The 22,304-nt window shown below is 44.7% G+C and overlaps 1 protein-coding gene across 3 annotated transcripts in view; it reads left to right on the top strand.

The window, feature by feature from the left end:
• The window catches only part of KCNT2 (potassium sodium-activated channel subfamily T member 2), a 1,050,204-nt gene that overhangs the window by 842,919 nt on the left and 184,981 nt on the right, over nucleotides 1-22,304 (top strand). For all 3 annotated transcript variants that reach the window (XM_030206382.1, XM_030206381.1, XM_030206379.1), the window contains 2 exons: nucleotides 11-116; nucleotides 18,617-18,789. In XM_030206382.1, coding sequence (XP_030062242.1) covers nucleotides 11-116; nucleotides 18,617-18,789 — 279 coding nt within the window. The remainder of the gene's footprint in view (nucleotides 1-10; nucleotides 117-18,616; nucleotides 18,790-22,304) is intronic.

Below are 22,304 nucleotides of genomic sequence, written 5' to 3'. Positions count from 1 at the left end.
TTGTTTATAGGTATGCTAAAGGTTATCCTTCTAACTCTCCTTACATTGGAAGTTCTCCCACCTTGTGCCATCTGCTTCAAGAGAAAGTGCCATTTTGTTGTCTAAGGTTAGATAAGGTAAATATCATTGTATAATGTAGAATGCAATGGCTAGAACCATGTATTATATGGTAGGATATTTCCCAATTTCCCCCACTTGGCAAGCTCATATAAGGTCAGGGTGACTTGCTGATGTTGAATTGGGTCTTTTGTAGCTGCTGCAGGATAGGTATCAGAGCATCTCCTCATATCAGTGTTTTCAAGGTCCCCCTTTCTTTTAAAAGATGCTTGGAAACTTATGTCTTAATAGAGCCAGGGATGGGGCAAGCAGGCAGGCAAAAGGGGAAGACAACTAGATTAAAGAGTAAAGTGGCCACTTTTTATTCTGCTTCAGATTTACCCCCTTCCCTCTTCTTCCCTGCAAGTTGCCTGGAAGAGAGTGGCTGAAGCAGAATAGCCATGCTGCTCTACAGTCTGGTGGAAGTCCATTTCCATCCATCCCATTAGAAATTAAGCCCTGATTTACAAAACAATTATTCTGTGTTAGCAGTAGTCACAAATGCTGGAAGTCAGATTCTTGATGACCTACTTCAGGAGTACAAAAGGGTAGATAAACAATAAAAGCATAAACTGGTTACAGTAGAACAGGGCAATACACTGACACAGTACTTTGGAATGATCTAATTTGACATCAGGCAGTCAAAATTGGGGTCTCCAGGAGAAGGGAGAGGCAGCAACACAGCACTGACATTTCGTTTTCTAAAATACAAACATCCACATTCTATTTATGGTGCTCAAAAGTGCATGCACACATATGGGAGTTCACTTAGTTTATACATGAAATTTAATTGATAAATGAGCCAATTAGTACCAGTAATTGACAGCTAACAATCAATTATCAGCACTAATTGTCATTAATTTAAATTTACAAAAGTATTTTTAGATGCTGAGATCCACACATAAATTTTATGTGCAGATCTGAAAAGAGGGCATGGCCATGGGAGGGGCATTGGCAGATCGTGGCATTCCTGGAATTTTCACAGAGTTTATAGAATAAGGGAGGCACGAGACTTTACACTAGGTTATTTTTCAATTTTTATTTATTTGTTACATTTGTATCCCACATTTCCCCACCTATTTGCAGGCTCAATGTGGCTTACATAGTACAATTATGACTTTTGCCAGTTCCGGTATGAACAGATACAAGGTGATATTGTGGTAGATTAGGATCATGTGTGGTAAATACAATGGGGGAACTTAGAGAAGGAAGAGAAAGAGTTAGAAATGTCCATTTTGGTCTTTGGTTTCGTTGTGTCGCAGGTATCCAGGTTTTTATGTTGGGTCGGTGGGATATGCCTTTCTGATCAGGTTTGTTTTTAGTAGTTTTTGGAAATTTAGGTGGTCGAGCGTAGTTTTTACTGCTTTTGGCAGTGTGTTCCATAGCTGTGCACTTAGATAGGAACAGCTGGATGCGTAAATTGATTTGTATTTGAGTCCTTTGGTGCTTGGGTAGTGGAGATTTAGGTATGATCGTGCTGATCTTGTAGTGTTTCTGGTTGGCAGGTCAATGAAGTCTATGAGGTCTGTCATGTATCCTGGGGCTTTGCTGTAAATAATTTTATGGACTATTGTACAGATTTTGAAAGCAATGCATTCTTTGATTGGGAGCCAATGCAGTTTTTCTTGGAGGGATTTGGCGCTTTCAAAATGCACTCAGCGCAGAATAAAGACTCAGAGAAGTCGGCGGGCGGCGGGCCGAGTAAGACCCCGAAGCGCCACGAGGCAATGGCGCAGGCCTCGCCCTCCGACTCCGACTCGGCCTTATCACTGGCGGAATTGCGGAGGCCCCCCGCAAAAAAGGGTGTCTTGGGCGAACTCAGATTCTGTCTGGTATCCAGGAGGACATCCAAAAATCGAAAGAAGAAATATTAGATAGAATGGAGGTGCTTAGCACGGATCTCCGCGAGCTGGGGGGACGAGTGGAAGAAGCAGAACTTCGGCTGGACGAGCATGCGGACTCCCTAACCGCTCACGAGGCACAATTACAGGAACTGGATCAAAAAACAAAAGATCTGGCCTATAAATTGGACAACCTAGAAAATCGGGGTAGGAGGAATAATTTCTGATTTCGCGGAGTTCCAGAGGGTGGAGAGACGGAAGATGTCCCACAAATAGTACAAACCATATGTGCAACTCTACTACTACTACTACTACTACTACTACTACTATTTAGCATTTTTATAGCGCTACAAGGTGTATGCAGCACTGCACAAACATAGAAGAAAGACAGTCCCTGCTCAAAGAGCTTACAATCTAATAGACAAAAATAAAGTAAGCAAATCAAATCAATTAATGTGTACAAGAAGGAGGAGAGGAGGGTAGGTGGAGGCGAGTGGTTACAAGTGGTTATGAGTCAAAAGCAGTGTTAAAGAGGTGGGCTTTCAGTCTAGATTTAAAGGTGGCCAAGGATGGGGCAAGACGTAGGGGCTCAGGAAGTTTATTCCAGGCGTAGGGTGCAGCGAGACAGAAGGCGCGAAGTCTGGAGTTGGCAGTAGTGGAGAAGGGAACAGATAAGAAGGATTTATCCATGGAGCGGAGTGCACGGGAAGGGGTGTATGGAAAGACAAGTGTGGAGAGATACTGGGGTGAGTACATTTATAGGTGAGTAGAAGAAGTTTGAACAGGATGCAATAACAGATAGGGAGCCAGTGAAGCGACTTGAGGAGAGGGGTAGTATGAGTAAAGCGACCCTGGCAGAAGACGAGATGGGCAGCAGAGTTTTGAACCGATTGGAGAGGGGAGAGGTGACTAAGTGGGAGGCCAGCAAGAAGCAGATTGCAGTAGTCTAAACGAGAGGTGACAAGGGTGTGGATGAGGGTTTTGGTAGAGTGCTTGGAAAGAAAGGGGCGGATTTTACGGATGTTGTAAAGAAAGAAACGACAGGTCTTGGCGATCTGCTGGATATGAGCAGAGAAGGAGAGAGAAGAGTCAAAGATGACCCCAAGGTTTCGAGCTGAGGAGGCAGGGAGAATGAGAGAGCCATCAACAGAAATAGAAAATGGGGGGAGTGGGGAGCTGGGTTTGGGGGGAAAAATGAGAAGCTCGGCTTTGGTCATGTTTAATTTCAGGTGGTGTTGAGACATCCAGACAGCAATGTCAGACAAGCACGCTGAAACTTTGGTTTGGATGCAAGGTGAGATATCAGGGGTAGAAAGGTAGATTTGGGAGTCATCAGCATAGAGATGGTAGGAAAAGCTATGGGATGAGATTAATGAACCAAGGGAAGAAGTGTAGATAGAAAAGAGGAGGGGACCAAGAACAGAACCCTGAGGTACGCCAACAGGCAGAGGGATAGAAATAGAAGAGGATCCACCAGAGTGAACACTGAAGGTGCGGAGGGAGAGGTAGGAAGAGGACCAGGAAAGGACAGAGCCCTGGAATCCAAGTGAGGACAGGATATCGAGGAGTATGCTGTGATCGACAGTGTCAAAAGCAGCGGAAAGATCAAGAAGAATGAGGAAGGAATATTGGATTTAGCCAGTAATAGGTCATTGGAGACTTTAGTAAGCGCAGTTTCGGTTGAGTGGAGAGGGCAAAAACCAGATTGTAGTGGGTCAAGAATAGCATGTGAGGAGAGAAAATCAAGGCAGCGGCGGTGAACAGCACGCACAAGTAATTTGGAGAGAAAAGGGAGGAGGGAGATGGGTCGGTAATTAGAGGGACAAGTAGGGTCGCGTGAAGGCTTCTTAAGGGGAGGTGTGACCACAGCATGTTTAAAGGCAGTAGGGACAGTAACTCTGATGGGGACCGAGGCAGCAGCAGAGACGATTGAATTGGACAGAGCTCATAGAGCCTTGGGTCCGTGGCAGGAGAACAGAGCGCGAGATATCATCGTCCGATTTCACAAATATGAAATAAAAGAACAAATTCTTGCCTGGGCTCAGAAGAAACAGGACCTGGAGTTTGGGGGAGCCAGGATTACGGTGTATCAAGATCTTTCCCAGTTCACGCTGCAACAAAGACGTCTTTTGAAGCCGGCTCTGGATGTTTTAATCAAGGAGAGGCTCAACTACAGATGGGGTTTCCCTTTTTCACTGAATTTTACCATCAAAGGGGCCAGATATAGGGTTTGCTCCCTAACTGAAGCCTGGGCGTCCTTGCATGCAGCGGGCCTGGTGAGCAGGAGGGCGCCTTTGGGAGAGCTGGCACCCACTACGAAAGCAAAACTACAAAAATGGCAGCGGGTCCCCGCATCCAACAAGCACAGTAACCCGAAAACGGAGAGTGACAGCGGAGGGGACTTGAAGGCCGGTGTGATGGCTTAACCGGGTCTTGCCACTTGAGTTCCTTGCTTCCGTGGAAATCGGAGGGAAGATGGATACATTTGTGGTAACAAGGGGACCTTGATTACTGAGTTTCTCAGATTGCTTTGTTTCGAGTTTACTTTGCTGTATTATGGTTAATGGGGGGGGGGGGGGGGGCTGTATGTGTAATTTTCTTATCAGCGGGCGGGGGGATCTCTTCCAAAGGGAGACACTTATAAGGTGTGAGGACTTGCCTTAGTACTGTGAGAGGGATAACTAAAGGAGTAATATGGAGAGATGTGACATGTACATAAGTTATGTTTAAAATGGACCTGTTTAGATGGGGGGTTTTTGGATCTGATGGCAGCATGGTAATTGTTGGTGGTGGGGATGGGGGGGAGTTGGGCCTGCCTGCAATACAGTGGGTTACTTTCTCATTTCCACTCGGAGAGAATGTACCTTCGGGTTGGTGTTTGGAGGTGGGGGAATGGGGGGATAGTTAAAGGGACCAAGGGGAGGGAACGGGAGGGTGGGCTCGGACTGGTACACTGTAGGAGGACGAGGGTGAGGACTGTGGGTTGGTATGTTCTGCTTGTTTTGCCTTGTTTTATGTCCTAGTTATGAGTACAGATCTTAAGATTTTATCTTACAATGTGAAAGGGCTGAATATGCCACAAAAAAGGCAGAAATTATTTAAAGAGCTCCGGCAGTTAGAGGCTCATATAGTTTTGTTGCAGGAGACACACCTCCGCCGAAAGCATGAAAGACTCCTCTCCCATCTTAACTATCCCAAATCCTTTTTTGCCTCCCCAACTGAGGGACCCAAAAAACGCAGGGTGGCGGTGTTGTTTCATGAGTCAGTATCAACCCAAATAGTAAAGATCAAAAGGGACCCTGGCAGGCGTTTTCTGTTTTTACACATAATACTAGACCAAATGGATATAACCCTAGCTTGTATATATGCCCCGAATGACCACCAGGGGACTTTCTACACCAAAATAAAGAACCTCTTAGCAACATTTGCCCAGGGATCTATAATAATGGGGGGCGACTTCAATGGAGTTATGGATCCGGTTTTAGACCGGTCTGGGCCTGCGCAGCCTGTAGGCACCCGGGATGCCTTAGCGTTGGGATCCCTGGCCACCTCCCTGGGGACCCTAGATGTGTGGCGATTGAATCATGCGCAAGTGAGAGACTATACATATTATTCCGCAGTGCATGCCTCATACTCACGCATCGATTATATTTTTCTTGATGTAGCTTTATCTGAGCAGGGCCAAGTGCGGGTATTGGTAGTGCGACTTTGTCAGATCACGCCCCAGTTTGGGTCAATTTACCAACAATCAAGGCGGAGATTAAAGACAAGAGATGGGCGCTTCATGCCACAGTGTTACAAGAGGGCGAGGTGGTGGAGGGCTGTAAGAGAGTGCTGAGAGAGTATCTGGAGATCAATAGGGAGTCGGGGCCGCCCCTTAGCATTGTGTGGGACGCCATGAAGGCAGTGTCGAGAGGCTACTTTTTACAGCTGGCTAGTAAGAGGGCTAGGATTCGTAGAAAACAAGTGGCCCAATGCTTAGATAGGATCAAGAATTTAGAAGCTCAGCACAAGGCCGATGGCTCCTTGGCTACGTTGGATGAGCTGCGAGCCCAGTGCCTTCAGTTGGACTCTTATTTACTCTGAACATTTAAGCCAATTACAATCTAGATCGAAAGTTTATTCTTACAAATTTTCCAATAAGGCGGGACGCCTTCTGGCCCTGCGGCTGCGTAGGCAAAAAGTGGAAAGGGTGGTAACCCATATCCGGCAGAGGGGAGGGGGCATGCTGAATACATCGGAGGCTATTAGGCAGCGATTTGGTGATTTTAATCAGGAATTATATGCTTGTGAAATAAATCCCTCTGCAGACTCCATTGCAGATTATATAGCGGAGACTGATCTAGCTTCCCTGACATGCCAGCAACGTGCCACGCTGGATGAGCCGGTCACCCTGCTTGAGATACACAAAGCTATTCAACATTTACCATCTTGTAAGTCCTCTGGGCTGGATGGACTCCCTAGTGAGTTCTACAAGAAATTTTCCCCTGAACTGGCTCCACTCTTGGCTGATCTGTTTAACCAAATAGGGCGGGGGGAGTCTTTACCTGCCTCCATGTTAGAGGCCTGGATAGCAGTGTTACCAAAGCCGGACAAAGACCATACGGAATGTGGGTCTTACCACCCTATATCTGTTCTAAACGCAGACATCAAAATCTTAGCCAAAGTCTTAGCTAATAGACTAGCCCCTTTGCTCCCAGCGATTATTCATCCTGACCAGGTGGGTTTTGTTTCCTACAGGAAAGCAATGGACAACACGAGGCGAGTAGTAGATTTAATGTACCTGGCAAAAACAATGCGAAGGCCTATGTGTCTCCTTAGTTTAGATGCTGAAAAGGCCTTCGATAGGGTGCATTGGCCATTTATGTACAAGGTGATGGAGACCTTCGGGATAGGACCCCAGTTCTGTAGGTGGATTCAAGCATTTTATACCTCGCCTAAAGCATGTATCAGATTGAATGGGGGCTACTCTGACTTTTTCACCCTACACAGAGGCACCAGGCAGGGATGCCCTCTCTCCCCGTTGTTGTTTGCCATGGTTATGGAACCTTTTGCTTCTAGGGTAAGATCTAACCCGGGGATCACTGGATTTACAATAGCGGAGAGAGCACATAAACTGGCCCTCTTTGCAGATGATGTGCTACTGTTTATCACTTGCCCTTTAACATCCTTCCCTGAGCTCTTGAAGGATATTGAACAATACTCGACAGTCTCAGGGTTTAAAGTAAATATGTAAAAGTCTGAGGCTCTAAACGTGACCCTCCCCGAGGATCTGGTGGAAACCTTACAGTTCACGTATGCTTTTCGGTGGGCTAGTGGGAGTATTTGCTACTTGGGGGTGAACATTACTGCTAGGCTTCCTGATCTCTTTACGGCAAATTACAAAGGCCTGGGCCGGGTTCTTACTGCTAATATGGAGAGGTGGGGAGACATTGCGCTTTCCTGGTTTGGCCGTATTGCTGCAGTTAAGTTGAACATATTACCACGTTTATTGTGCCTGTTCCAGGCTCTTCCGATCCCGTTGCCTCGCAGATTTCTTGTTGCACTGCAAGATCATATTGTACGTTTTATTTGGGCCGGCAAACGTCCGCGATTAGCACGGGCCTTCTTGTACCAGGATAGAAAAAGAGGAGGGCTTGGGGGTTCCCAACCAGGTTTGGTATTACAGAGCAGCTCAGGCGCGTGCGGCTATGAAATGGTTCCAGGCCTACCCTGATCGGCAATGGGTGGATCTGGAGCAGTTTACTTTGGGCGCAAGACCACTGGGGGCGTTAATGTGGCTACCGAGGTCCCTTAGGTCGTTAGAAGAGGGTCTGTGCCCCTCTATATACGTTACCATGTCCAATTGGGATAGTCTTTTCCCACATCGTCGATGCCTACTGTCGCGTTTATCTCCTATAGCATATAACCCATTATTTTTTCTGGGGACAGAGAGAGGCATATTCACTAGATGGTATGAGGGAGGTTTGCGAACATGGGGGCAACTGTTTGCAGGCGAGTCCCTTCTGTCTTATACAGAAGTTCAACAGCAGTTCCCGACAGTGGTGACTGATAAATATGCATATCTTCAACTCTCTCACTTTCTTAAGACAAAAGCAATTCAGGAAGTGTTGCACCGGGAGCAATCCGCCCTCGAACAAATTTGTGAGGGACCGGCCACGACTACAGGGCTGATATCTCGTTTACATCGCATTATTACTGTTACGTCTGTGCTCACCTCGCCCTCTGGTGGCCAGAACCGGTGGCTGCTGTGGACCGTCAACCGTTCCTGATTTCAGCACAGTCCGGTCCGAATCTTCCGGGCTGCCAGACTTGCTTGCTTGGATTGAATCTACACAGCACCCGTAGTTTCCTGGTGATGGTTGCAGCTGAGCTCCAGGTGCTGCTGGGCTTATTAGCCATTCTGAAACCTGGCTGCTTTGCCTTTGCATTGCTTCTTAGGCCCTGGCCGAGGGTGCTTGTGCACTTCTGCTGGAGAGACTTTGTCTGGACCTGTTTCTGTGTTTGCTGGTTTCCTGCCTTTTGAACCTTGCCTGATCCTGGACTTTGTTTTGCTTGCCGCCTGCCTTTTGAACCTTTGCCTGGACCTGGACTTTGTTTTTGCTTGCAGCCTGCCTTTTGAACCTTTGCCTGGACCTGGACTTTGTTTTTGTTTGCAGCCTGCCTTTTGAACCTTTGCCTGGACCTGGACTTTGTTTTGCTTGCCGCCTGCCTTTTGAACCTTTGCCTGGACCTGTCTTCTGCTTGCTGGCTGACCGCCAGAGACCTGGCCTGGATTTGCCGGTACGTCTGTTCTGCCTTGCTTCTGGTGTGGGGTGGTTTTGCCTGCCACTGCTGCTCCTCGGCAGTGGCCCAAGGGCTCACAAACCCAGTTCCTGTTTAGTGAACGTGACAATTACTCAACAAACACCCCGTTACATACTTCACATGAAGGGTTGGCAGAGGGACCTGGGTATTGAACTAGAGGATGGGGCATGGGAGAGGATGGAACGAGCGGCGGCGGGGGTGTCGTCTCATGTACCATTTAAAGAAAATGCCATTAAAGTCCTATTTAGGTGGTATATGACACCACAGCTTTTACAACGTATCTATCCTACCTTGTCTGGGCTGTGCTGGAGGGGATGTGGTGTGAAAAGATCCATGGGGCACATTTGGTGGAATTGTAGGAAAATTAGGGCTTTCTGGAAAGCGGTTCGTAGTAGACTGCAGGTATGGTTGGGAATTCAGATTCCATGGCACCCCACCATCTTTTTATTCTCAACAAAAGTAGCAGGTCTCTTACCTACTGAACAAATATTGTTGCGCTACGCCACATGTGCAGCTCGAATTGTTATAGCAGCCTGTTGGAAACAGACTACGATTCCACCATTAACTCGGTGGCTTCGAAAACTGGGATATGTCTGTGAGATGGAACGGCTTATAGCTGAGCGGAGCAACCATACAAATAGGTGGCACCGGATTTGGGATCCCTTTCTCCTTCATACATAATTTAGATGTTGATTTATAAAACCAGTCCGGGTGGGAGGAAGGTGGGGGGAGGGGAAGGGGAGAGTGGGGAGGGGGGGTATGTTTGACTTCTATTGTAAAGGTTCTATAAAACTTTGAAGTCCTGAAAGGTATGATCATTATTTCTTTCTTTGCCCTGGTGCGGAGGTAACTTGGTGATTGACTTGGATTTCCTGCGATAGCACTATGGTTTTAGTTCTGTTTGGAGAGGTCTACTATGTAACTTAAGACTTCTTTTACCATATAATGCTTTGTGTTGTAAGGCTACTATTGTTTGATCTGTTGGAAGAATGTATCATTTGTTAATAAAGTCTTCATACAAATAAAAAAAAAAGATTTTTTTTGAGGGTGGGAGGGAGTTAGTGACCACTGGGGGAGTAAGGGGGGGGGGTCATCCCCGATTCTCTTCGGTGGTCATCTGGTTAGTTCGGGTACCTTTTTGTGCCTTGTTTGTAAAAAAAAACAGGACCAGGTAAAGTCGTCCAAGTGCTCGTCAGGGATGCCATTTTTTTTCCATTATGGGTCGAGGACGTCCATGTGTTAGGCATGCCCAAGTCCCGCCTTCGCTACGCCTCCAACACACCCCCGTGTACTTTGGCCGTCGCAGCAACGGAAAGCAGTTGGGGACGCCCAAAATCAGCTTTTGATTATACCGATTTGGGCGACCCTGTGAGAAGGATGCCCATCTTCCGATTTGTTTCGAAAGATGGGCGTCCTTTTCTTTCGAAAATGAGCCTGTAAGTGGAAAGGATTTGTGACTTGAGATTGCAATGCCATTTTTCTTATTTACAGCAGCAGTGCTAGCAACAGGATGTTAACCTCTATCTTTGAGATATTTTAAGTTAGCATCAGACAAATGTCTCTCTTGAATAAAAGCTAAATCAGCATTTAATTTAGACAAGTATAACAGTAATTTATTTTATTTTATTGGGTTATTTAGCATGAAAAACAACAAGCGATTTATCAACAGGGATATGTAATGAGACCACTGTGCAGTCGTAAAGTAGAACATCAATCATAATATTAATTAGTAGGACATTGTAAGTGGTTATGTATAACCAGTAAAAGAAAAATAGAAGACCAGAAGAGAACATGGGAAAGACACCATTCCATAGAGAGAGGGTGTCATCAGTTAGAAAACACATGTGGGTGACATAAAGCAACAAGTAGAGTTGATGCTGACAGTGTAAGCCTATCTGCAGGAAATGCATAACAACACTGCAGGAGGAATGTAAAGAAATTATAACATTACAAAGTATGAATAAAGAGAAGTATAAAAGAGAAGAAGACTGCCAGCTGTTTAGCAAGAAGTTGCATCTCGACAGATGTCACCTGCCCCCATGCTCGTCAATCCATGCCATATATAAGTGCTAAAGTTGTTTCGAATGAGTAGGCAGTTTAAGAGCAGAATAGTTAGAGATACTATCTGTATACAGCAGGGGCGTATCTGCGTGGGGCCACAGGGGCCTGGGCCCCCGCAGATTTCGCCCTGGACCCCCCTACCACAGACCCTCTCCACCTCCACCTCCCCCTCCCGCCCGCCCGCCACCAACCCGTCGCCGATCTTTGCTGGCGGGGGACCCCAAGCCCCCGCCAGCCGAAGTCCTCTCTTCCGTGCAGGATGCAAGTTTCAACGCTTCCTGTTCTTCTGAGTCTGACGTCCTGCACGTACAACGTGCAGAACGTCAGACTCAGAATTTGGAATTCAGTCTGTACGTGCAGGACGTCAGACTCAGAAGAACAGGAAGCGTTGAAACTTGCAGCGGCGCAGCCTGCATGGAAGAGAGGACCTCGGTTGGCGGGGGGTTGGGGTCCTCCGCCAGCAAAGGTAAGTGACAGCAGCAGGGGAGGGTGTCATTGGTGGCGAGGGGGGGGTCCGGAAATGGCGGGGTGGGGGATCGGTGGCGCCGGGGGGGGGGGTAAAATGTGCCCCCTCCCTCTGGCTCTGGCCCCCCCTACCGCCCGAGTCCAGATACGCCCCTGGTATACAGGTGTGTGCAATAGAGCATAAGACCGAGAATCAGATGATAAAGTAATAAAAAAGGTTATTAAAAGTTACCTCTAGTAATTGGAAAGGTGCCAAGAGTTGCAGGCATGAAAATCTTTTCATCAGGCTGCTCCCGTTGGCATCACACGCCCACACCCGCACCTGCAGGAACCAAACAAGGAAGTCTGATCCCAGCGAGCGCAGCCATGCCAGGCACCGGCAGCGCTGCCTGAAAGAGAAGTTCATGTGTTGGCATCATGAAAGAGCGGTATTATGAATGTAAGCAAAGTTGTATATGTATAGTAGGAGAAAACTATCAGGCTTATTTTCGAAAGAGAAGGGCGCCCATCTTTCAACACAAATCGGGAGATGGGCGTCCTTCTCATAAGGTTGCCCAAATCGGCATAATCGAAAGCCGATTTTGGGCGCCCTCAACTGCTTTCCATCGCGGGGACGACCAAAGTTCCAGGGGGCGTGCCGGAAGCATAGTGAAGGCAGGACTGGGGTGTGCTTAATACATGGGCGTCCTTTGCCAATAATGGAAAAAAGAAGGGTGTCCCTGACGAGCACTTGGCCGACTTTACTTGGTCCATTTTTTCTTGCGACCAAGCCTCAAAAAGGTGCCCGAACTGACCAGATGACCACCGGAGGGAATTGGGGATGATCTCCCCTTACTCCCCCAGTGGTCACTAACCCCCTCCCACCCTAAAACAACTTTACAAATATTTTTTGCCAGCCTCTATGCCAGCCTCAAATGTCATACCCAGCTCCCTGACAGCAGTATGCAGGTCCCCGGAGCAGTTTTAGTGGGTGCAGTGCACTTAAGGCAGGTGGACCCAGGCCCATCCCCCCTACCTGTTACAGTTGTGGTGGTAAATGTGAGCCCTTCAAAACCCACCAGAAATCCACTGTACCTACATGTAGGTGCCCCCCTTCACTCCTTAGGGATATGGCAGTGTTGTACCGTTGTGGGGAGTGGATTTTTTTGGGGGGTGGGGGGCTCAACACCCAAGGTAAGGGAGCTATGCACCTGGGAGCAATTTTTGACGTTCACTGCAGTGCCCCCTAGGGGGACCAGTGCACTACAAATGCTGGCTCCTCCCACGACCAAATGGCTTGGATTAGGTCGTTTCTGAGATGGGCGTCCTTGGTTTCCATTATCGCTGAAAACCGGCGCCCCGTTCAATTATGCCCCTCCACATCGCATTACAGGAACAGTTAAACAGAATGCAACTCTGCAATGCAAAATATCTAAAAGAGCATAAAACAACAAGAAATACTTATATCAATATATAATTGTTAGACAGAGCATTACCACTATTGTAAAAAGTGTAGGAAAGTCAGTTGTTGAGAGTGATAGAGATTAGATAATTGCATCAAATTGTGCAATAGGGATAAAGTCAGAATGAATCCAAAAATTAAGTGCTTCAGAATTCTCAAAAGAATGAGTTGTATTATGTACCATGACTCTCATTCTTGCTAGGTACATAAGGCCATATTGTGCACCTAAAGCCTTGAGTCGATCTCTGAGCGAGGAATTGCTTTCTTTTGAGGACTGTAGATTTGCTGAGATCCAGAAAATATGAATTTTGAGGCTATCATGAGACAATGGGACTTTAAGCTTTTTTTTTTCTATGATGGTAAGAGCTTGCTGATATCATAAAAATCGAAGAACAAAAGATCGTGGAGGAATAGTTTTGGCTAGTGATCTGAAGACACTCTATGAGCCTGCACTATTTTGAGGGGGAAATCAAAGCTTAGGTCCAATAAAGTTGGAAGCAGCTTTTCAAAGAAACAGATCAAGTTGGATCCTTCAGATCCCTTACAAATTCCAAGGATTCTTAAATTATTACAGCAAGCTCTATTGTTGAGGTCTTCCGGATCTCTAAGTGGTGATTTCTTTTGATGTGTGGTTCAGGGAAGCAATTTTAGTTGAGTTTTTTTCATAACCTTGCTAAAGTTGTTCTATATGAGATTGACAAGAGGAGAGCCGATTCTTGAGTTTGGTAATATCTTCAAGGATTTTCTTCAAAAAGAAATGATTGTATTGTAGAATGGCTTTGATGGAAAGGATTTTGTCCATCAGGCTGTGTAGCATGATCTCCTCCATATTTCAGTACATGTCCAGTTGATTCAGAGACTGATTATCTTGCCTCAGTTTCATTGATGCTGGAGATTGGTTTTGTTTTTGCTCTGATTTAGGAGGCTTGTTTGGCATCATGAGATGAATATAAAGGTGCATTTTTAGGATCAAAAAAATAAGTGAAGATAGTGTTGTTAGCAGGATTCTACAATCACTGTCAGGAGCCACAGGGCTAAGCAGCCATTTTCTATCTCTTTTACCAGCGCCTCCCCCCCCCCCCCCCCCCCCCCCCCCTTTTACAACAAGTTTTACTTGGTGTAAATTCTTAAGTCCAAAACTGGGTGCAGATCCCGACACTAAGCCCTATTCTGTAAATGGAACCCAACTCTGAGTGCTGTTTATAGAATAGCGCTTACAGTTCATTTTTATCAGTGCCGAATTTTTGGCACCATATACAGATTTGAGTCCAAAATGTACAAGTCCCTTTTATATAGAAGTGGATGTTTGTGCTCTAAGGTAGCAATGTAACCATAATTTCACTCTGTACTGCAGGGTTTCCCAAATCTGTCCTGGGGAAATCCCAGGCAGTCATGTTTTGAGGATATCCACAATAAATATGCATCAGATAGATTTGCATATCAAAGAGGAATTTTTTCCAAGTCAATCTCATACATATTTATTGCAAATATCCTGAAAACCTGATTGGCTGGGGTTCTTCCAGGACAGGTTTGGGAATTCCTGCTGTACTGTAATACAGATCCATAGACTAGATTCATTCTGTTCTCAAACGGCCTCCATCCTCTTTAAAAGAAACTACTAGATTTGTGACATGTAAATGTACCCCATTATTTACTTAAATTATGCATCTATTCTTTCAGTCATGTTGCTAAACGCACAGCCAAATTAGTAGGAACTTCAGCAGTGTACCTGAATGTAACTCATCTTAAGCAAAAAGGTGTGAGCAAAATCCAAATAAATAAATAAATAGATCAAACCTTCTATTTGAAAACAAATTATATAATTCATTCCCTTTCATTTAAACCAGAGATTAATCAGTGCTTTCCTGTGTACTAATGATGGTTTTGCTATGAAAACTCACTTGTCATATTTGGTTTTAAACTACAGTACAAAAGCAGATATTAAAGTAATAAGATATAACCAGGTACATGTATGCACACCTCAAAGCCTCCTTAGAAATCAAGCTATGTATGATTACTTTGCATTGCAGCCCATGAAATATTATATTGGATAGAGGAAAACACATATGTGATTATGAACTGATATTATGTTTAAACGATATAATTTGCAGTGTGTATTTGTTTGTATTTTTCCTGTTATATATATACCACTGAGGTCTACAAACGGTGCCATATAATCAGAATAAAAATACTGGGGCCTATATACTAAAGCTTGACATTCACACTAAGGACATTTTAGTTATGCTTGCAAGTGTTCAAAGCATTAACCCAGCCATAGCCTTTTAGTATGTGCAGGCTCAAAATAGCATGCACGTGAACACATATTATGAAAAGAAGGTGCAACTTACAGTAACATAGTAAGAAGAAATGCTTATCTACTCACTAATACACCACCTTGTGTGAATTCCTTCAAAAGGTGGTAACTATGATCCACAAGATCCTCCATTGCGAATCTCCAAGCATATATCCAACCTGATCGATCTTCCACACAGGAACTGGCTCAAATCTTCTCGAACATATCTCAATCTCCATCTTCCCAACTGCAAAGGCCTCAAATACAAAACCTACTACGCATCCAACTTCTCTGTTATAGGCAGCCAACTCTGGAATGCCATACCTCGACACATCAGGAAAACTATTGAACACCTATGCTTCCGGAAACTATTGAAGACTTACCTCTTCAAACAAGCCTACCCAAATGAACCATCCTAACTCTTGAACCCAACTACACAACACTAGTATTACCCAAACACCAATTCCTTTCCCCACATCTCTTACTATTGACCTACTCTATGTAACAATGTCATCTCTGATACTTTGTCTCTTGCATTGTATTAATTCTGTGATACTTTGTACCACACCCTATGTAACTATCCAGCTCATTTTCGAAAGTGAACGCCGGCCATCTTCCGACACAAATCGGGAGATGGCCGGCGATCTCGCAAAAGTGGCCAAATCGGTATAATCGAAAGCCGCTATTTTGACACCATCACCGCTTTCCCGTCGCAGAGCCAGCGAAAGTTCAAGGGGGCGTGTTGGCAGCGACGCAAAGGCAGGGCATGGGCGGGGTTACGAAATGGTCGGCTTTAGCCCATAATGGGGAAAAAAAACCTGGCGATGAAGAGCATTTGGCCGCCTTTACTTGGTCCCTTTTTTTTCAGGTCCAAGCTTCAAAAAGGTGCCTGAACTGACTACATGACCACCGGAAGGAATCGGGGATGACTTCCCCGTATTCCCTCAGTGGTCACCAACCCCCTCACAGCATTAAAAACAGGTTACAAATACTTTTTTGCCAGCCTCTATGCCAGCATCAAATGCCGTACCCACCTCCATGACAGCAGAATATGTTCTGTACTCCGACAGCCTTTGCCTGCTTGTGATGTGGCTCTGGGGTGAGTGTGGCACCTTTTCTGTTATTTGCACTGCAGAGTCACATCAGCAATGCATTGTGGTGGGTATTGGTAGTTGGTAGGCTCTGCTTTTCCCCCTGCTTACTGGGTCAGAGTGTGCCTTGTTTTGTTTCCTGTTGTAGTCCATGCGGTAGTGGCCATTTTTGTAAGACAGTTTTAGATCCCTTTCCTGTGTTACCCACGTCAGAGAACGTAGTTCTTACCTTGAATGGTGCTGAAAGAAGGCATTGTACACCATTCCTACTGCTAATCTTAGTACCAGGGGACTCTTTGCCAGTGGGGCACAACCTCTGATCTGCAGTTAACTGTGAGTAAACATGCTTATTTCAAGAAAGGACTTTTTCAGAGAGATTAGTCTTCAGGTGTGAACTGGTGTGCCAAAGTTATACAGCAGCAATAAGTCCTAGAGGCTGTATGCAGGTCCCTGGAGCAGTTTTAGTGGGTGCAGTACATTTGTGGGTAGTGGGTTTTGGGGAGGGGGGGTTAGGGGGCTCAGCTCCCAAAGTAAGGGAGCTATGCACATGGGAGCTCTTCTGAAGTCCACCGCAGTGACCCCTAGGGAGCCCGGTTGGTGTCCTGGCATGTCAGGGGGGCCAGTGCACTAAAAATGCTGGCTCCTCCCACGGCCAAATGCCTTGAATTTGGCTGGGGTTTGAGATGGCCGACATAACGTTTCATTATCGCTAAAAAATGAAGCCGGCCATCTCAAACCCCGGTCAAATCCAATGCATTTGACTGGCCGAAACCATATTATTGAAACAAAAGATGGCCGGCCATGCCACTCCCCATATAATCACCCTATGTCCTATTCTTCTTTTGCACACAGAATTTCCCTACTATACTATATCGGAACCTAAGGTTTTTACAGCCCAAATGCATGACCCTTTTTTTTTCAGAATTAAATCTTAATTGCCAAACTCTAGACCATTTCTCAAGCTCTACTAGATCATTCCTCATGTTTTCCACACCTGAAATTAATGGAAAACCCCTGTAATGTCACTTAACAAATATTGAAAAAACTGGATCAAGGACCAATCAGTGGTACCTCCTCTTTCCTCAGAGTGGACTTCATCTACTGCTACCCTTTATCATCTCCTACTCAACCAGTTTCTAATCCAGTCAGCCATTTTTGGGCCCATATCAAGGGTGCTCAACTACTTACCAGTGTGGAACCTTTTGAGAAGCCTTGCTAAAATCCAAGTACACCACCATACAGCACTTTTCCCGGTTCTAAATCTCTAGTCTCTTAATCATCTGAAAAGACCTACTCCTGATAAAATATAATGTCTGTGGATTCCAGAAACAGCACTATCTTCTATTTTAACAACAACTCTATTACTGCTTGATTGACTGAAATGGAATGTGGAGACTTTCCTTACAAGGGGGGAAAGGGTGGTATGGAGGAGGGAGGAGATAGGGAGAGGGTAAAGGGAGTGGTGGGGGGAGGGAAAGGGATTAGAGAGAGAGGGGAAAGGTTTGCAGTTTGTTAAGAAATAAAATTGTTAATAGAACGCTGGTTGTACTTTACCGCTGCTGTGGGGCGGTAGGTGCTATATGTACACAGCTTTCAATAAAAATGATTTAAACAACAACTCTATTAATTTACTTTCTTACTACTGAGGTAAGACTAACCAGTCTTTGGTTCCCAACTTCCTTCTTACTTGTGCCTTTGTGGAGAGAAATCGCATACACTTGTGCAGACCTCTGGCACCACTCACAACTCTGAGGAAGCATTGGAAAGGTCAGACAGTGATGCCTCCATAGGTTCCCTCAATATCTTTGGATATATCCCATCTGGCCCCATCATTTCTTTTACTTTCTACTAATTTCTTTAGCACTACTAGATGTATGCAGCACTGTACACATTATACGCAGATACTTTTTCTGTCCCTAGAGGGCGCACAATCTCAGAGCCCTGTTTACTAAGCCATGCTAGAGGCACGTTAGCGTTTTTAGCACACACTAAACATTAGTGTGCGCTAATCATGTAGATGCCCATAATATTCCTTTGGGCGTCTACACAGTGCGTGCTAATTTTTAGAAAACAGGGCACTAAGGTTTTGGGTTTTTTTAAATACTGGGTCACCTTTGAATATCAATCCCAAACCTGGTCCTGGAGGCACCCCAGCCATTCAAGTTTTCAAGATATCCACAATGAATATTCATGAGAGAGATTTGCATGCAGTGGAAGCAGTGCCTGCAAATCTCTCTCAGGAATATTCATTGTGGATGTCCTAAAAACCTGACTGGCTGGGGTGACCCCAGGACCAGGTTTGGGAACCACTGCCTTAGATTATAAACCCTCTATAGACAGGGAAATACCTATTATACCTGAATATAATTCACCTTGAATTGCTGAGAAAGGCACAAGCTAAATCAAAATCTAGCTGGCATGGATCAATCTTCAAGGTAACAAAAACAATAATTGGATTCCTGTTCATGTGTGGATTCTTATAGAAACAGATCAAAATTTGATATTTCTGACTTGCTTTTAGGGATGCCAACATAACTACTTTGAAGATGCAAAAGCCTATGGATTTCAGAACAAATTAATTATAGTTGCAGCCGAGACAGCTGGAAATGGGCTGTATAACTTCATCGTTCCACTTAGAGCTTATTACCGACCAAAGAAAGAGCTGAATCCCATAATATTACTTCTGGATAACCAGTAAGTGCTTTATTTGTTCTTATTTTTTAAAATTATGTTTTACTATTATAATACTAAAGGAAAGAATTAGAGAAGTCAAATTTGAGTCAACACATATATTTTAAAAAAGTAAGAGACATAGACAACAGAAAAAACATTCTTATATGCATCAAGTCCACATTATCATAGAAGGATCCAAACAGATAATCAGCAGGAACATCAGTAAGTACATAATGTATTGGTTGGGCTTTTATTAATTCTCACAAAACTGTAGCTGTATTGAAACCTTTCTCTTTCAGACTCTGTGATGGTAATTTTATAACAGGATGCCAGGTTTTAGAGGCAAGTAGGTGCTTTCTTAAACACTATTTTATAATGGCATGTAGAAGCCTATGGTACTTATTTTAGAAGCAAAAAGTAGGTGTTGCACATACATTCCAACAACATCAATTAGAGGACACCAGAAAATTAAAAAATAAACTACAACAATTTATTGGAAAATCACCAATGTTGAACCCAAAAAAGGACAGTATAAATACAACAGTTTTCCACAAGAGGACAATGATGGAGCACTAATTTACAAGATGGTAGGCTCAACAGAGAACTGTGTTTCAGCAAACACCTGTGTCGGTGTCACGATAGACACTATTTTCCATGTATATGCTCACTTTGCCCCCTGGTGGCCGGACCCTGTGGTTGCTATGGACTGTCTTGTTGCCGTTTCCCAAGTGTTTCAGAAGTCATTCCGATCCGGTTCGGATCTTCCTGCTTGCCAAACTTGCTTGGGTTGTTTGGAACTAAGCAGCACCCTTACCTGTGACCTCACTTGTAATTGCCTTTATAATGCACCTGGCCCTTTCAGCTGGGCCTTTGCAACACCAAAGATCTTCAGGACAGTTTGTATGCAGCTTGCATTTCTACCTTGCCTTGTTTCTAGTTGGTGTGCCTGTGGCATTTCTGTTTGTTCTTGTCTAGAGTTCTGCTGTGTGTTTGTGTGACCTTGTGGCTACCTGTTAGCCTTTTAGCTTTCTGCCTTAGTTCTGTTGTTTGTCTGTGTGGCCTGCCTTGAGTTCTGCCTCCATCTTGCCCATTACCTTTAGCTTTAGTTCTTGCCCTGTCTGAGTGTAGTCCTGTGTTTGTATTCAGCTTCAGTCCTCCCCTGCTCTTACCCCTTTACCTTTACCTTTAGCTTTAGTTCCAGCCCTGCCTGTGTATTTTAAACCCTGTCTCTGCCAAGCTTGTCTGTATATCCTGAGCCCTGAGCCCTGCTTCTGCCAAGCTTGTATGTATACCCTGGCCCTGTTTCTGTCTAGCCTGTCTGTGAATCCTTCACCCTAGTCAAGCTTGTTTCAGTATCCTATACCCTGTGTGAGAATCCTGAGTCCTGAATCCTGACTCCTGTTTTAGTCAAGCTTGTTTAGTATCCAATGTCCGGTGTGAGAATCATGTTGTTCCAGTCAGTCCGGTCCAGCATTTCTTGTCTACCAGCTCCGTCCTGTAAGTCCTGCAGGCCGCCTGCACCTAGGGGCACAACCACTGGGGAACGGTGGTCAACGCAGGTGAAGTCCGGTTGCTCCAGTCCTGTTATTCCAGTCAAGTCCGTTCCAGCATTTGGTTCCAGTCCAGCCAAGCCATGTCTATTCCAGCATTTGGTTCCAGTTCAGCCAAGCCAAGTCCATTCCAGATTTCAGCTCCATCCTTGCTTATTTGTCCAGTCCTGGTTGGGGGATTTTGTCTGCTGCTGCTGCTCCTCGACAATAGCCCAAGGGCTCACGTTATTCCAGTGTCCGAGAGCCTGAGACCGTGATAGTCGGGAATCGTCAGATCTAAGAAGAACATTCTATTCTTGAGTATTGTTTGTGTTTCTTATCTGTTCTTTTTAGGCGTTGACCTTCTGGTGCCCTCTGTTTGATGTTGGAAGGTCTGCATGCCACCCCTACGTTTTGCATTTTTGTCTTATACCACACGTAGGGGGGCTTCTCTCCTTTTTTTTCCTCTTTTGGATGCTTATTTTAGAAGTGTCATTCACATTTCTATCATGCATAAATACTCTGATTTTACAAAGCCGGAAAATGGACGTGTAAAACTGAAGAATGTCCAAATGGCAAGGGAATGTGGTCTGGGTGCATTTTGGGTGGGAATGGGCAGGTCCCCAAAATAGATGATTATTCTCCATTTCAGAAGGGGAATGAACATCTGTGTCCATAAAGATGGACCTCAGGACTTAGACCTGCAACCTAGAATGTTCAGGTGTTCAGAAAAGTGCTCCTATTGATCAGCGCTCCACTGGAAGGATTAGAGGAGATCATCTCCTACATTCCCCTACAGTTGGTGCCCTTCCCTAGAGCCAGAACTGGAAAGGTATGCTGGACTTGTTGAGATTTGGGTGCCCCTGACCATATTATCGAAACGAAAGATGGCCGCCTATCTTGTTTCGATAATACGGGTTTTCAGGAAAACTTGGGCACCCCGTTCGATTATGCCCCTCCACGTTGCCTTTTCATAACATAGAACATAAGAACATAAACATTGCCATACTAGGACAGACCGGATCAAGCCCAATATACTGTTTCCAACAGTGGCCAATCCAGGTCACAAGTACCTGGCAAGATCACAGAACAGCAAAACAGATTTTATGCTGCTACCCTAGAATATGCAGTGGATTTTCCTGTTCATTTTAATAATGGTGTATGGACATTTCTTTTAGGAAATTATCAAACACATCACTCCAATATAGTGTCACACTGGGGATTCAGATCTGAAGGATAAAATATATTAAATTTTAAAAAATAGCCTCAGTATAACAGGGAGCCTGACTTTTATGCTCCACTGTACAAAATAACATCACAGGCTTCCACCACCTTCCGAAAAAAAACACAGAGAAAAACTCCCAGAATATTTCAAAAATTCTAAAGAAGTGGGAGAAAAGTCTGTGTTTAAAAAACAGAAGGAAGGGTAACACAATTTAACACAATACAGATCCAAATACCCACAACTCTAGTTCTCACTATGAATATAAATCACCCAAATAGACACTAATTAGCAATCCCTCACTAGACTAAAATCCTCATTCTCAAGAAACAAGGAAATTGGACATATTTTGCCAGAAGGATAATATAAATTGGACACTTTAATTTTGGAGAAACCCCACAGACTCTGAAAATCCTATGAGGCTGCACTTCTGCTATGACAATTTGGATGTTCTGAGCTAAGTAAAGTTTACTTTTTGTCAGAATTAGAAACCATCCATTAGTAAGAATGGAAGTTTAAGCAATTCAAGCAATGTTATAAGAGCTTTTGCTCTATTTTGAGTTTTCTTTACTTGCAGGAAGGCTTCTCTGTTTGAATGAGGATTTTAGTCTAGTGAGGGATTGCTAATTAGTGTCTACTTGGGTGATTTAGTGTTGTGGGTATTTGGATCTGTATTGTGTTAAATTGTGTTACCCTCCCTTCTGTTTTTTAAACACAGACTTTTCTCCCACTTCTTTAGAATTTTTGAAATATTCTGGGAGATTTTCTCTGTGTTTTTTTCGGAA

This window comes from Microcaecilia unicolor, chromosome 6 (assembly GCF_901765095.1).
Source record: "Microcaecilia unicolor chromosome 6, aMicUni1.1, whole genome shotgun sequence".
Taxonomy (NCBI): Eukaryota; Metazoa; Chordata; class Amphibia; order Gymnophiona; family Siphonopidae; genus Microcaecilia; species Microcaecilia unicolor.
This window is presented reverse-complemented; position numbering and strand designations above follow the sequence as displayed.